This window comes from Pundamilia nyererei, unplaced genomic scaffold (assembly GCF_000239375.1).
Source record: "Pundamilia nyererei isolate P.nyererei 1_Seehausen unplaced genomic scaffold, PunNye1.0 scaffold00251, whole genome shotgun sequence".
NCBI lineage: Eukaryota > Metazoa > Chordata > Actinopteri > Cichliformes > Cichlidae > Pundamilia > Pundamilia nyererei.
Window position 1 is genome coordinate 485,160 of NW_005187652.1, and position 14,708 is coordinate 499,867.

General features: G+C 42.8%; 1 protein-coding gene across 1 annotated transcript in view; it reads right to left on the reverse strand.

The window, feature by feature from the left end:
• The window catches only part of kcnq1.1 (potassium voltage-gated channel, KQT-like subfamily, member 1.1), a 44,397-nt gene that overhangs the window by 23,838 nt on the left and 5,851 nt on the right, over positions 1-14,708 (reverse strand). The window contains exons 2-5 of the mRNA XM_005749626.1: positions 12,716-12,806; positions 2,497-2,623; positions 1,834-1,912; positions 1,274-1,370 (exon numbers count right to left, since the gene is read on the reverse strand). Of these exons, the coding sequence (XP_005749683.1) occupies positions 1,274-1,370; positions 1,834-1,912; positions 2,497-2,623; positions 12,716-12,806 (394 nt within the window). The remainder of the gene's footprint in view (positions 1-1,273; positions 1,371-1,833; positions 1,913-2,496; positions 2,624-12,715; positions 12,807-14,708) is intronic.

Below are 14,708 nucleotides of genomic sequence, written 5' to 3' on the forward strand. Positions count from 1 at the left end.
AAAAAAAAAATAGGATCTCTGAATGTTCCAGTGGACAGCTGATTTCATCACTTGAAATCAAGTCCAGATCTGTCATCTGCATAATTTGCCATAGCATAATCAGGGAAATATCCTGACTGCTTGTCTGTTAGGAACTGTTTAGAAATATACATAATTCTGTATACTTGACTTTAATTGCTAGAAGGTTAATGCAACACTTTTGTTAAACCCTTGAAATAAACCAAAAACAATAACATCTTGATTGCATACATTTGAAAACAAACAAACAAACTATCCCATTGTCTCAGTCCCCCTAAGTAACTGTAGATGGACTGCATAAACTATGTTCATTATCTCTGTTAACCTTTTCTTGCTTTGTAAGAAATGTTACTTCCTCAAAATTAGTCAGATGCAACACAACACTCTTGGGTTGAAGTTTTCACTGCAGATGGTATATTTGTGTGTATATTTGTTTTTATTCAATAGTAATTTAGCTGAGCTAACCATGAGAAGGTGAATATGACCTTTTAAAACAATCGGTTAATTAGGAGCACAGCATGCAACACAAAGGAGGTTTCTAAGGAAACAGAACTTAGCAGATTAACAAGAACTCATCCCCTAGGCATATCAGCTGTGATAGATACTGCACTCTCCTTCAATAACAAGTACATTCCAAACTTCACCATTTTTTTTTTTACCTTCAAGCTAAAGTGCTTTCTACAGCCAGTCAGAAATCAGATTTGAAAATGCCCCAATATGTCCCTGTGCTGAGATTCATAGCAGAGGTCAGTGGCTGATGATAACCAGCTTCAGCTGCAAGCAAAATCAGCCACGGCCAATACAAGAAAGCATGGTAGGTGGTACTGGATGAGTAACATCCTTGATCCCCTGCTCATCACTCTCTCTTTTTATACTGACACTAAGGACAACTACTGTGACCACTGGGGCTAATCATGTCCACCTCTGTGTCTCAGCTGAATGATACCCTAGAGAAAGACATGGCCCTCTCCAGCAGATGAGCCTATATCCCAAAAACCCAAGCTATTACGCAGTGGCGCTTTTGTTGTGGTTCTCGGCTGAATACTCATTTAACTGTATGAGGTATTCCCATGTGAGGACCTTCTCTTTATACCGCATAGAAAGGAAAAATAAAACATGAAGAGGACAGACTATCCTTGGCATAATCCCCTGACAGAAAGCTGGCAGATAACTAATAATGCTCCGAAGCTCTGGTGGTGGTAATAGTTCTGGACGCAAAATCTAATTTGAAGCCTTTAAAGGAGTGATTGTGTACCTGCCGATGGATGAAGACAACTGAGCCCAGGAGACGCCACGTTCCTCCCTGTCGGTCAACGTGGAGCATACGCAGGATTTGCAGAAAGCGAATCCCTCTGGTCAATTAAAAAAAGGAAAAGGAAAAGAGAAAGTGTTTATATGCAGATATTATTCTGCACAGCAATTGAATGTTAATATTCATGTACACACAATAAGGCTAGAAATATTTGGATACCTAAAGCATGTGTGCATCTTTATCACATATATCATAAATGGTCTCCATTCCTATGTAAAGACTTTCGACGTTTACAAATGTTAGAGCAAACTCGTATAATTTTCTCCCTTGCAGAGCAGTGAGCAATAGGCCTGGCTTGCAGTTCAGCGATTAATCCCAGAGGTGTAGTGCGTTCTTACAGTCATGGCTACAAACTTTCACCCCAAACTGATGAAATCATTCATTATGGATCTGGCTTTGTGCAGGGGCACATAGTTATGTTATCGAGGCCAGAGGTACAGAAAGCATCTTCATACTTATGGCCACAAAGTTTCTGCTTGTACATACTACACACAGTCTCTTACCTTACAGCAGAGGTTGCAAAGACCTGGCCTTTGGAGCCCACTGACAGCACAATTATCGAAGCAACAACTACAATCAGATCTGCATTAATAGAGAATGAGGGGTCTTAAGCCTACATATGCCATAACCAATAACACATATAATATGAATAATTTTACACTCATGATTATGATGTTAATACAACAAGAAATGAAGAAGTGTTGTTCTCCATATGGGGGTGGGGTGGGACGGTGGGGGTCAAAGAAGAAAGTACAGAAAGTGTTATTTTAGGAAATTATCATCAGTTTTCATTTCAGAATGATTCTATTAATCAATTTAGCTTAGAAGGGTTACAAACATTATTAATACTAATTTTCGTTGCAACATATAAAAAAAACACCTGGAGGCATCAAATTTAAGAATAACAAGCTGAAGGTGGAAGAAATATTGCAGTGACAGTTTTAATTTCATGCTGAATTTGTCTTAAATATCTCATTTTGGGATAAAGCTCAGGGTATATTACAGATATTGTTTAAATTTTGTGCGTGGGTGGGGAGTGATACGTCTGTCAGCATGCATGTGTAAAGATATGTGTGTGTGTGTGTGTGTGTGTGTGTGTGTGTGTGTGTGTGTGTGTGTGTGTGTGTGTGTGTGTGTGTGTGTGTGCACGGGGGTTGTGTTGCTACCTATAACAGATATTGGCTTCCTGGCAAAGCGTAGTCGGCCCCAGATGCCAACATATTTACTGCGGCAGCCTGCTGACCAAAGGCGGACAAAATATTCCACACCGAAGAACACCACAAGGACAATCTCCTGTCAGACAAATGAGGGAGAGGGAGGGAGGCAGAAAAAAACAAACAAACATCAGATGCTGCTGCAGGATGTTCGGTCCAAAAACGGCTGAACAGCTGCTTTGACTAAAACAATGTTTGTGTTACAAATAATATGGATAAAATATTATTAATTACCAAGATAAACCTGATAACACTTCCAATTTGTCAAATATTCATTTTCATTCTGTGCATACTCCATTTGCTACTTCCTATTCACATCATTGATTTGAGTCAGCTGTTAAAATAATTTAATGTACCCGATAAAATAAGGTACGTGTGCTTGGTGACAGGTGGTTCAATAATCTTTATCTCTATTTAGTTGATTTTGAAACTGGATTTTGATTATTTTACGCATCCAAGTTATTAAATCTTGAAGAATATATATGTGAGCAATGTTACATAAAGTCTTTCTATCTCCGGAGAGAGTCGTATAAGATCTGATATATTTCAGAGCGACTTGAGTACTTGAGTCAGCATCAGCTGGGATTTGATGAAAATCTGGAGGTGTACAGTGAGAAAAAAAAGTAGGTTATAAGACCTCTGTAGCCCACCCATTACTGCTGATTGTGGCAGCTTGAAGCTACATTAGCTGCTCACACGCAAATGTTACCCAAGGATTAAGGTGGTTTTAAAGAGGAAGGCAAACTATCCATTTTGATATTTTTCTTTTAATAGAACAAAAACTTAAACATTCTAGAAAAGATACTTGATTTTATCTGAAGTTCCACTCATTTTTCTGTACAGTGAAGCTACAGCCAGCAGCTTGTTAGCCTAGCTTAGTTGTCTACAATGACAGTGTAGAGGAGAGAAAACTCATAGCAGCTGGTAGCTCAGTGACAGTTTCTTAGGTTATACTGACTAATTAGCCAATGTGAAAGTTTCGTGAATATAATTTGCAGCTTGCCCCAAATAATTAAATCCAAGCATTGACACAGTTTCAGAGCCAGAAAAATAGCCAATGTGAAAATGCCTTAAAGTCATACTGTATCTGAACACTAACTGAAAACAGCTTTCTGACCACACTACTGTATACACTTTCCTGTTGAGCTGATGTTCTCAGTCAGTGATTATGGGTGTTACAGAATAACAGGTTCAGTCTGTTTTGTAACTCTCAGTCATACTATGTTTTAAAATGGTGATTAGCTATAGTATGACACTGGCTCACTGGCTAAGGAATTGTCAGTTAGAAGTCCTATCCCACAGTCAGACCTGCGCCTCTTGTCACATTGTGTCAGAAAAATGTTTACTATTGCGTTCTCTTAAGCTAAGTTCCCTCTTTGTGATAATAGCAAAGCAGTTATAGTTTAATAACCCATTTAAAATGTATTATGGCTTAAAGTTATGCTTGTTTAGTGTCCTAGTACCTTTATGTGATAGGTAAGTCCAAATTTCTTTAAGATCTTTGAGTATTAGCCTGTCAATGCACCTTGCTAACCAAATTAGCAGCCAGTGCTACTCTTAGCCACATTTCCTTGTCAAATGTGGTTCCACCCAGTTTAAAAAAATCAAGACGCTAAAAGAAAGGGGCGATCGTGGCTCAAGAGTTGGGCGTCCGTCTTGTAATCGGAAGGTTGCCGGTTTGAGCCCCGGCTCCGACAGTCTCGGTCGCTGTGTCCTTGGGCAAGACACTTCACCCGTTGCCTGCTGGTGGTGGTCAGAGGGCCCGGTGGCGCCAGTGTCCGGCAGCCTCGCCTCTGTCAGGTGGCTGTAGCTACAACGTAGCTGCCATCACCAGTGTGTGAATGTGTGGATGATTGTGTAAAGCGCTTTAAGAAAGGGGCAGCACGGTGGTTAGCACTGTTGCCTCACAGCAAGAAGGTCCTGAGTTCAATTCCACCATCAGGCCGGGGTCTTTCTGTGTGGAGTTTGCATGTTCTCCCCGTGTTTGCGTGGGTTCTCTCTGGGTACTCTGGCTTCCTCCCACCGTCCAAAGACATGCAGCTTGTGGGGATAGGTTGGATAGCGAATGGATGGATGGAAGATGCTAAAACGGAAGTTGCAAACTTAAAGGCTTCAAAATGGTGGCGCAAAAAGCAGTGGGGCGTATAACAATGGTAACTTTTTACCATCTATTGTAGGAACTAATCTGGTCTAAAGCTAGCAAAGCCTAAAAGCAGCCTATCAACATATTTAAGATATGCTTATCATTAAAAGCTACATTGCTTGTGTAACCCAGCGGTTCTCGGACTATGTGGACGGCACTGATGGGGCAACAATAAACTCCACGTCTCAGGATAGCAGCTGTCTGACAGTAAATCACTAACCTTTCCTTAGTTTTTTTTTTCCTTTTCTTTTTTTTTGGATGAGCAAATTGTGTTTTAAGGGCGAAATCTCAGAGCTTTTGGAGCTGTTTTCATTATTTGAGCTAAAAATGTAAACCTTGTAAAATGAAAATTGGATTATTAATATGCTAAAGTGTGTTCCTGGAAGCTAATATGTAAAATGTTAAAGTATTTAATTTTGCAGCAAGGATTTCTACATCAAAAGCTCTGGTGTGAATCGTGGAGCTTGAGTTAAAAGTTTTCTTTACCTCGGGTACTGTAGAGCAATTTTTTTTAGTGTTTATGTGTCTTGTGTCTGCACATGACAACAGTGTTATAGACAGCTGATAGATGCACAGAATACTGACAGTGGTGACAACATGCCATCAGTCACAGAGTAGATAAGACGTGAGCTAAGACGATGTGGTTTTCGGAATTTAGAGAGAAAAATGATTTTGCAAACAATTATTAGTTAAGATTAGGAATTTATCGTTTTTTGTTTACAAGACCTTAAGGATGCGTCCTTTGGTCAGAAATCGAACCTAAACACAGCTGTATGTTTTTTATTTAGAAGAAAACAATGCAGCACATTTTGACAAGGAAGCTATTTACAGAAGGGAAAATGGGGAAATGGGGGGTGGGGGTGGGGGGGTGAACAAGCGAAAAAAAGGTGGCAAAGATCAATCCTCATTCTCATCCAGCTTCTCGTGCCTAGCCCCGCTGCTACGCTAGATCTCACTCCTCTCAAATCCCTCACCCCTACAAACCCACCCAACTCTGCTTCTTCCATCCCTTTTCTCTTATTATGAGAACCACAAGGGGGGTGACAACAAATCGAAAACACCTCCTGAAATCATTGTCTCCACGCTGAGGGTCCTTCCCTGAAGTCCTCAATGCAAGATTTCTTTTGACCGAGACAAATCACTGATTCTCATTCCTGCATCGTTCCCTTATGTTAGACTCTCACTATATCCCACCCTTTGGTGTCCACCCCCCCCCAATCTATTTAATAGTAATCTACACTGAAGGATGAGTTACTGGTCTCCATTAGTGAAATTCCAGGTCAGCCAGCTTAGATTGCCTGAATTCCTTTGCACTTTGACACACTCAAAAGCAATGCAGCTATACTTTAAATAGGTCACGGTGCTCTGGATCCAAAAAGAAATAAACAAATTCTTTTGAGAATGTGAATCCTTTGGGCAAACCGCCAAGCATCTGGCCAAAAACACTACTACACAGTGCCAGCCAAAGCTCCATCTCCAACTAAAGAACAGAGAGGTTTCTGTTAACCTTGAGCATACAGGAAGAAAGAAACAAGACAAAGGAGAGGCTTCAGTGGTGGGGGAGGAAAGAATGAAAGAGTAGCAGGGTCAGAGCAAATCTCTAAACTAGAAAGCACAAAGTACAAAACAGTCCCTCAGGGATGCAGGATGGAAGAGATGAATGTTTGAGATTTTAGCAGCAAATATTAATTATTCATTATCTGTGTAGAAGAGAAGAATAAGAAGATTAAATATCTCCAGAGGGTGAACCTAAGGCAGAAAAACAGGTTGCAATAAAATGCATGTATAGTTGATGATACCATAGTATTTATTAATAAAAGACTTTCAGACTTTTTTGGTTTCTTTTTTAAATTACAAGTCTGACTTTTAAACAGAAGAACGCACAGCAGCCCTGTATATGAAGCAGAAAATAAACCTGTAGGATTTGAGATGTGCCGACTCATGACCCACCATGACTATTTTATCCCATTATCCTCAGGCCAAGGTGAACTTGTCACATGTGGCATGCTCCAGTCCTCCTCAAAATCCTTTTTATCCTTTCTTTAGGTTTTCTTTTATCCAAGCTTGAGTGACTCACTCATCACCCAGACAGCTCCTCTGTGCTCAGCTGCTGGTGTCTCGGGGTTAAGTTTATCTCATTTACTATTGATTTTAGAGGAGGCGCTTTTGCCCTCTTAGGCCAGCGGGACACACTGAAATTGTTTGTAGAAAAGTCACTTATATAGTATGAGCAAAACTGTCCCTAAAATGTTTTTTGTTGTTGTTTTTTTTGTAATGCAGCGGTCAGGGCCATCAATAAATGAAATAGATTGGTTTTTTTTTTTAAACAGCACACACTGACATTTGGGGTTTCAAAACAAAAAAATGGTCAAAATGAAACATCTGTTTACTCTGACTGTCACGGTGTACAAGGTGGACTCACGCACTGGACTCCAGGGATTGATGCACACAAGAGAATTTATTAATGAGCAATGTCCAATGAGTGTATATACAAAAGGTGTGAGGCAGTGCTATCTACAAAAGGTGAGAGGGGCAGGGCTCCGGGGGAAATCCAGGTGAATACTCTTGTCTCTCTCCAAACATGAATCCACTCGGACACTCGTCACTCAGGGGACACCAGGGAAAACAGTCCAGAGGGTCTGCACACAAAGAAATTCTCGTTAGATCCCAAACACACAACTACATGGAAAAACACTTGCTAGACGCTCGACTTTCACTGACGCGATTCTCACAACGATCCAGCGAAGAACAGCCGTTGCTTCCTGGCTTAAATGCCATCCACACTGATGAGGCACAGGTGTTTCCTCCTCCGAGGGGGTGAACCCATAACGAGTTCCGCCCTGGGGGGGAGAGAATCAGTGACCAGCTGAACCTCCAGGCCGTGACAGTACCCCCTCCCCCCCAACGGGAGCCTCCCCGCGACCCCCAGGCTTCTCAGGATGAGCGTCATGGAACGCCCGCACCATGTTCCTGTCCAGAAGGGCGCACGTGGGATTCAAGACCGCTCCTCCATTCCGTAGCCCTCCCAATCCACAAGGTACTGCAAACCACGCCCCCTGCGCTTGACATCTATGATGCGCGAGATGGTGAAGGCCAGATGGCCATCGATGACCCGGGCGGGCCTGGAAGGAGGGCACAGGGGACTGGAAAGACAGGGCTTCACTTGAGAGAAAAACATTGTGGATCCGCATGTTTCAGGGCAGCTTAAGTTGGACCGACACCGGGTTCACCAGAGAGTCAATCACAAAGGGACCAATAAAGATAGGAGACAGTTTCTTAGACTCAGCTCTAAGCGGAATGAATCTGGTCGACAGCCAAACCTTTTGTCTGGGTGCATAAACTGGTGCCGGAGTCCCATGGCGGTCCGCCAGGCACTTGTTCTGTTCAGCCGTGCGGAGAAGGGCAGCCCGTGTGGTCCTCCAAGCGCGCCGACACCTTTGGATGTGCTGCTGGACAGAAGGTACGAAATGCTCACCCTCTACAACGGCAAACAGAGGTGGTGGAAACCCAGAGACGCCTCAAAAGGGGACACTCTGGTGGCCGAGGAGGTGAGGCTATTGTGGGCGTACTCAATCCAAAGGAGCTGCTTGCTCCAGGTGGTCTGATGGGTGGAGGCCACGCATCGGAGGGCCGCCTCAAGCTCCTGATTGGCTCGCTCTGTTTGACCCTTAGTCTGCGGGTGAAAGCCAGAGGAAAGACTGACCTGAGCTCCCAGGGAGGAACAGAACTCCTTCCACACACGAGACGTGAATTGCGGACCCCTGTCTGGGATTATATCCACCGGAATTCCATGGAGACGGAAGACGTGGTTCATCAGGAGCTGGGCGGTTTCCAGGGCCATGGGAAGCTTGGGAAGGGCAACAAAGTGAGCTGCTTTAGAAAAACGATCAATGATAGAATGACACAGTTACCTGACGAAGGTGGCAATCCCGTGACGAAATCGACAGCGATGTGGGACCAGGGGTGGCTTGGCGTAGGCAGGGGCTGAAGGAGACCAGAGGTTGGCTGATTAACACCTCTCCAGGCTTCTTGAAGGGCACAAAGAGTAGTCCAGGAGGACCAGTTCCTGGGTCTGGTTCTGTTCGTTGGGCCCCCCTAATGGCTGGTTCAACCTCCTACGTCAGGGCCCCAATGACACACGAGGGGGGAATGATGGGAGAGTCTCGAGCAGTCTCCTCAGAGGCAGTGAATTGACGAGAGAGAGCGTCGGGTTTGGTGTTGCGGGAACCTGGCCTGTAGGTTATAGTAAACTGAAATCTTGTGAAAAACAGGGCCCACCTAGCCTGGTGGGCATTAAGCCGCTTCGCTGAACGGATATATTCCAAATTTTTATGGTCTGTCCAAACTACAAACGGCTGGGCAGCGCCCTCCAGCCAGGGACGCCATTCCTCTAGAGCGAGCTTAATGGCTAACAGTTCCCTGTCCCCAACGTCATAATTTTGTTCAGTAGATGAGAGACGGCGAGAGTAGAAGGCACAGGGATGGAGCTTACCCTTCTGTTGCTGGGATAGAATGGCCCCCACCCCTGTGTCCGAGGCATCCACCTCCACGACAAACTGCAGGCCGAGGTCAGGTTGAACCAGGATGGGTGTGGAGGAGAAACGAGCCTTCAGGAGGCTGAAATCCCTTTGTGCTGACTCCTCCCAGCAGAAGGGAACCTTGGGAGATGTGAGACGAGTTAGCGGGAGAGCAAGCTTACTGTAGTCACGGATGAATTGTCTGTAGAAATGAGCAAAACCCAGGAAACTTTGGATTTGCTTGCGGTTTGTCGGGACGGGCCAATTATTGACAGCTTGGACCTTAGCTGGGTCGGGCCTGAGATTACCCTGTTCAATGATGTAGCCCAGGAATGAAACGGTGGTCACATGAAATTCACACTTCTCACCTTTCATGAAGAGACAGTTCTTGAGAAGACGTTGCAAAACCAGCCGGACGTTCATGTTCAGAGACGGAGCGTGAAAAGATGAGAATGTCGTCAAGTTAGATGAACACAAAGTGGTTAAGGACGTCTCGGAGCACGTCGTTGACAAAAGCCTGGAACACAGCTGGGGCATTGGTTAGACCAAACGGCATAACGAGGTACTCAAAATGGCCCAAGTGTGTGTTAAAAGCCGTCTTCCATTCATCCCCCTCTTGTATCCTAACCAGATGGTACGCGTTACGCAGATCCAGCTTTGTAAAAACTGTGGCCCCTTGGAGCAGTTCATAGGGTGATATCAGTAGTGGTAGTGGGTATTTGGTGGTGATATTGTTGAGGCCTCGATAATCTATGCACAGCCGTAAGCTCTTGTCCTTCTTAGCAACAAAAAAGAACCCCGCCGCAACAGGGGATGATGACGGGCGAATCAGACCTCCGGCGAGCGACTCGTTAATGTACTTTTCCATGCTATTCCGTTCAGGCTGTGAAAGACTGTATAATCGGCTGGTAGGAAATGGGGCGCCTGGGAGAAGATCAATTCCGCAGTCGTACGGCCGGTGAGGGGAATGAGAACGTGCTCTATCTTTACAAAAAACCTGCTTAAGATCGTGATAGACTGAGGGCACAGATCAGAGATCGGGTGACTCTGATGGTGGGGGGTTACTCTGAGGGTTCGCGGGTGGAGTTGCGGCTTTTAGACAAGACATATGACATTCCTCTCCCCACCCTAGAATGCTTTACTTCCTCCAATCCAGGACTGGGTTGTGTTGACATAACCAGGGGAACCCTAAGACTAGTGGTGACTAGCCTTAAACACAAATAACTGCAACATCTCAGAATGATTACCAGAGAGGGTTAATGATATTGGCTCAGTAATACGGGTGATATCCGGGAGACGCTGCCCACTGAGGGCGGTAACTTGGAGTGAGTGTGGCAGTGGTTTAGTGTTTCGTTTTAATTCTTGAGCGAGGGACTCATCAATGAAATTCTGCTCTGCACCTGAATCAATTAGTGCGTGGAGTGGGTGAGAAACAGAACGAACCGTTAGTTTAGCCGCAAGCATCAAGCAAGGAGGAGATTGTGAACAGGAAACCTCGCCCACCCGTACTCTCCCCTCTACTGGCGGGCGCGGTCTTTTGGCTGGTCAGGACAGTAAACGGCCATATAGCCCTTACGGCCGCAGTAGAAGCATTCACCAGCTCTCCAGCGAAACAGCTGATCAGTGACCAGCTGAACCGTGACACTGACATTTAGACAGTGCTTTATCCACGTATCACATCGCACAGACAAAATCAAAATATACATCGTAACTCGGTCACTGTTAATTGCACCATCATCATTTTTAAAAACTGATTTAAAGACAGCTGTTTAGCAAAGAACAGAAGCCTTCTGCATCCCAATTGGGCTTGTTTGTGTTACGTAGGCCAACACAAAGAGACAAAACAAAGGTGCCGAGCAGATGATAGAAGTCATATAAAAGATCGGATGAGGAGACTCAAAAGGGAGGACAGGCTGTGAGAAAAAGAGGTGAATCTTGCTTTTGATTTGTATTCTTTTAAACCTCGGTCACACTTCTTCCGTCTTTCAGAAACAAGTGGGTCACAGACTGCTGATCAGGATAATTAAAAATACACAAAACCAGTTTAGATTCAGCATTTCTTGGCAAACGCACCCTGCATATCTTTACAGCCTAACAAGTAAGTCTACAACCTTAAAAAATATATCCATACATTTTTTTAGAACTGTCTTCTTTTCCTTATCTTGTACTCGCACATTGCTACCTTTCGTGGATCACTGCAACCATCAAGCATGAAGATCCCGATACTGTCAGTAATTGCTCGAAAGTGTTGTTGTGACGTGTATTTGGTAGTTTGTCTGGTCATACGGCACAGCAGATTTGACACGAGGACCTTGGAAACTGTCAGTGAATTCAATACAGCAAACAATATATTCATAAAATAATTGCAAACCTGTTTCGTAGCCCCCTGCTTATGATCCCCATGACTCATTTCTGTTGTCAAATGAAATGTGAATTGTGGCCGTGACTGTACCTGTGGATGTGTGTGGTTATTATAGCACAACATGAGGTACGGTAGCAGGACCTCCTGTTCCACAGTGACTCCTTTTTTATTCCTTGTATGCCTACTTGAAGCTTACAGCAGACCATCAGGAACAAAATCAGATTGTTTTTATGTCATAAACTTTGGTACCTCTAGAGAGAGTAGTCCCTCTAGTACTCGCTGGGTCACTGAGCATCTAGCAAACACCTTCTTTATGATTATGTGCAAACAGATCTTTTTTTGGAATCCATAGTATTAATTCTTTCTTCCCCCGTGGTATCTTCAGTCACTGTGTCCTGGTTGGTTTGATTATGTATTAAAAGGTGGTAACTGAGCCTTCAGCACTTCAGAGGAGATTACAGCATGAGAATGCTGCATTATTTATAGGCCTCACTCTAAGCTAAGGTCATGGAATGGCCATGGTTAGATGAAATAAACATTAACTGATAAAAGGGAAAAGAACAGCAAACAACTAATCACCTGCAGAATACAGTATCTGACTCAGTCTGTCTCTATTGTCATAATCACAATGGCTACTAAAGGACCTTTTTTGCTTTTACATAAACAGACACAATATAAAAAATGTCACGTAATTATGAAAATTTCTTGTCAGTATCACTAAAATTTTATATAATGACAAGGTATATTTAAAGATGTTAATGTCTACACAGAGATACTTTAACTCATCTACTTGGTAACATTCCTATCCTTGCCTATGGGCATAAGCTGTGAGCTATGACCAAAAAAATAATATCTGAGATACAAGAATCGGATGTCTTGACTATTGCTTGGAGATAGGGTGAGACGCTTGGTCATTTTGGAGGAGCTCAGAGTAAAGCCACTGTTTGTCTAAACAGTTGAGGCGGTTCCAGCATCGGACAGGGGTACCTTCTGGATGAAATACTAAAGCTATTGTAAAATTTGTTGTCCACGCTATGTAAAGCTCTATACACAAGAAAAAACCCAAATAACAACAAACCAGGCACAAACCAATGTTCTTTAAGAAAATCTCAGTTGTTCCTTTTCTTAATTTTAAAATTGAACACTCACCACCCAGAAGAGTGTTGTATGCGCCAGGGCCTGGTACTGCTGAATGGTAGAGAGAACACTGAGGATCAAACAGGCCAAAACTATCAGAAATCTGCAGAGAATGAAAGAGAACATACATTAATCTTGATTAAAAGGTTTTATGAAGTTTTACAATACAGTTCATACATAGCACCATAATTTTTTATAATATCCAATTGCATACTACTAGCCAAATGGATATTCACTATCAATCAGTTTTATTTTCCCTAAGTGAAAAGTTTGCATAAATTGTCAGTCAAGACATGTAACTGCAAAATCCTCACTCCATTTTTCAATACCTCACCTCATATTTATGTCAGCAGTTCACACTTTGATTTAAGCTGCAAAAATTCAGTCAGCTTTGGTGTCTGCTTTGGGTTTAAGCTTCTGAACAACCTTACAAAAAAAAAGAAGGTTCCAGACAGCACGGCATTATGTTGTATTTTTACCATGAAAAGTATTTGATTGAATCTGAGAAAACATTCAAGGACAGCCCTCTGGAGGAAATAGTAGGAACCTTTTGAACTCAACCATATGAATGCAAAGCACATGATAAACTTGTCAAATAATAGGAACACTGGTTTGCACACAACCCACAAGCAGTATCAACAAACATGAAATTGCTCTTTAACATTCTCCTTATCCCTCTCAAGGTCACAAGCATTTCAAATGCAGAAACAATGAGATGTCTGAAACTCCTCATACTACTTGAGTAATATATATTGTTGATATAAAGCTTTAAACTGCTGTGACACTAAACCAAAAACCTACAACCCATGTGACCTTGAGATTAAATTCTAACAATGTTTTTGTTATTTGAAAGAAAAGAGCAGACTTTATTTAAAAAGTCTACACAGTACCTTGTAACATAACATCAATTTTATTGATTTTTTCCCTCTGCTGTTCATAAAAGTCAAAGGGAAAGGTTTTGTTTAATTTGACGACATTAAAGGAAGGTGGAAAAGCAGGACTAACTGTAATATAAGTGATAAACCATTTTCAAACCCATAACCTTCTCACATGTGCTTCAGTCCAACAAGACAGACGTTCGTGTTTTAAATTTTTATCATTGCAGTACTGCAGTAACCTCAACTTACAGAGCTCAAGTAATGCTAGTGTTAAGCATTGCAATTCTTTGGCCAACAATTCAACAGCTGCTCATCACATATGATCTACTTTTAAATCACAGGGTGCATTGCTGAGAACCAGAGTTAAACACAGTTTTTGGTCATATCTCTGATCCCATATGACACCACAGTTAAGATAGTGTTTTACTGTCCTCTTTCACTTCATTATGATGTCACCAGTGATGCCACAGCCGTGTTACCGAGCAGTGTACTCGCACTTTGGCAGCTTAACAGAACTGTCATGCGATACTTCGCCGAAAAGTTGCCAGGAGGGCCAAGGTTAAAATGATTGGCTTTTCATTTCCGTTACCTTGGGAATGGAATGTTGCTGATAAAGGGCAAAACTTCTGAATGGATTCTTGTTTCAATGTCAGTGTTTTTGTCTGCCGTCAGACAGAAGAAAACTTTGACGACTAACTCAGACACAAATGTATTGCTGTGTCTCTGCAAACATACATGGGAAAAACAGAGTTTGTACAATTCTAACAAGCCTGGAAGTCAATAGAGTTATGATTACCTTTAATCTTAAACACAGCCTGAACTCTCTTAAGCAAGTTTTTTTTGCAATTTCTTAGTGTTCAGGAATACCTCTCCAGGCTTCTTGAAGGACATTCAAAGCTATTCTTTGGACGTTGGGTGCCTTTTGTTCCATTCTCTCTCAAGACAACCCAACACTGCTTCAAGTATTGTTTAGCTCTGGGCTCTGAGGAAGCCTATCCATGACTGATAGTGTTCATCCCTCCTTAAGCCCTATTGCCACTGATTTTCAGTCCAGTTTTCGTGTACCTCAGCCTTTTCTCCCTGTTTTCTTTCTTTAAGAATAGCTTCCTGACAGCTGCTTTTCCAAT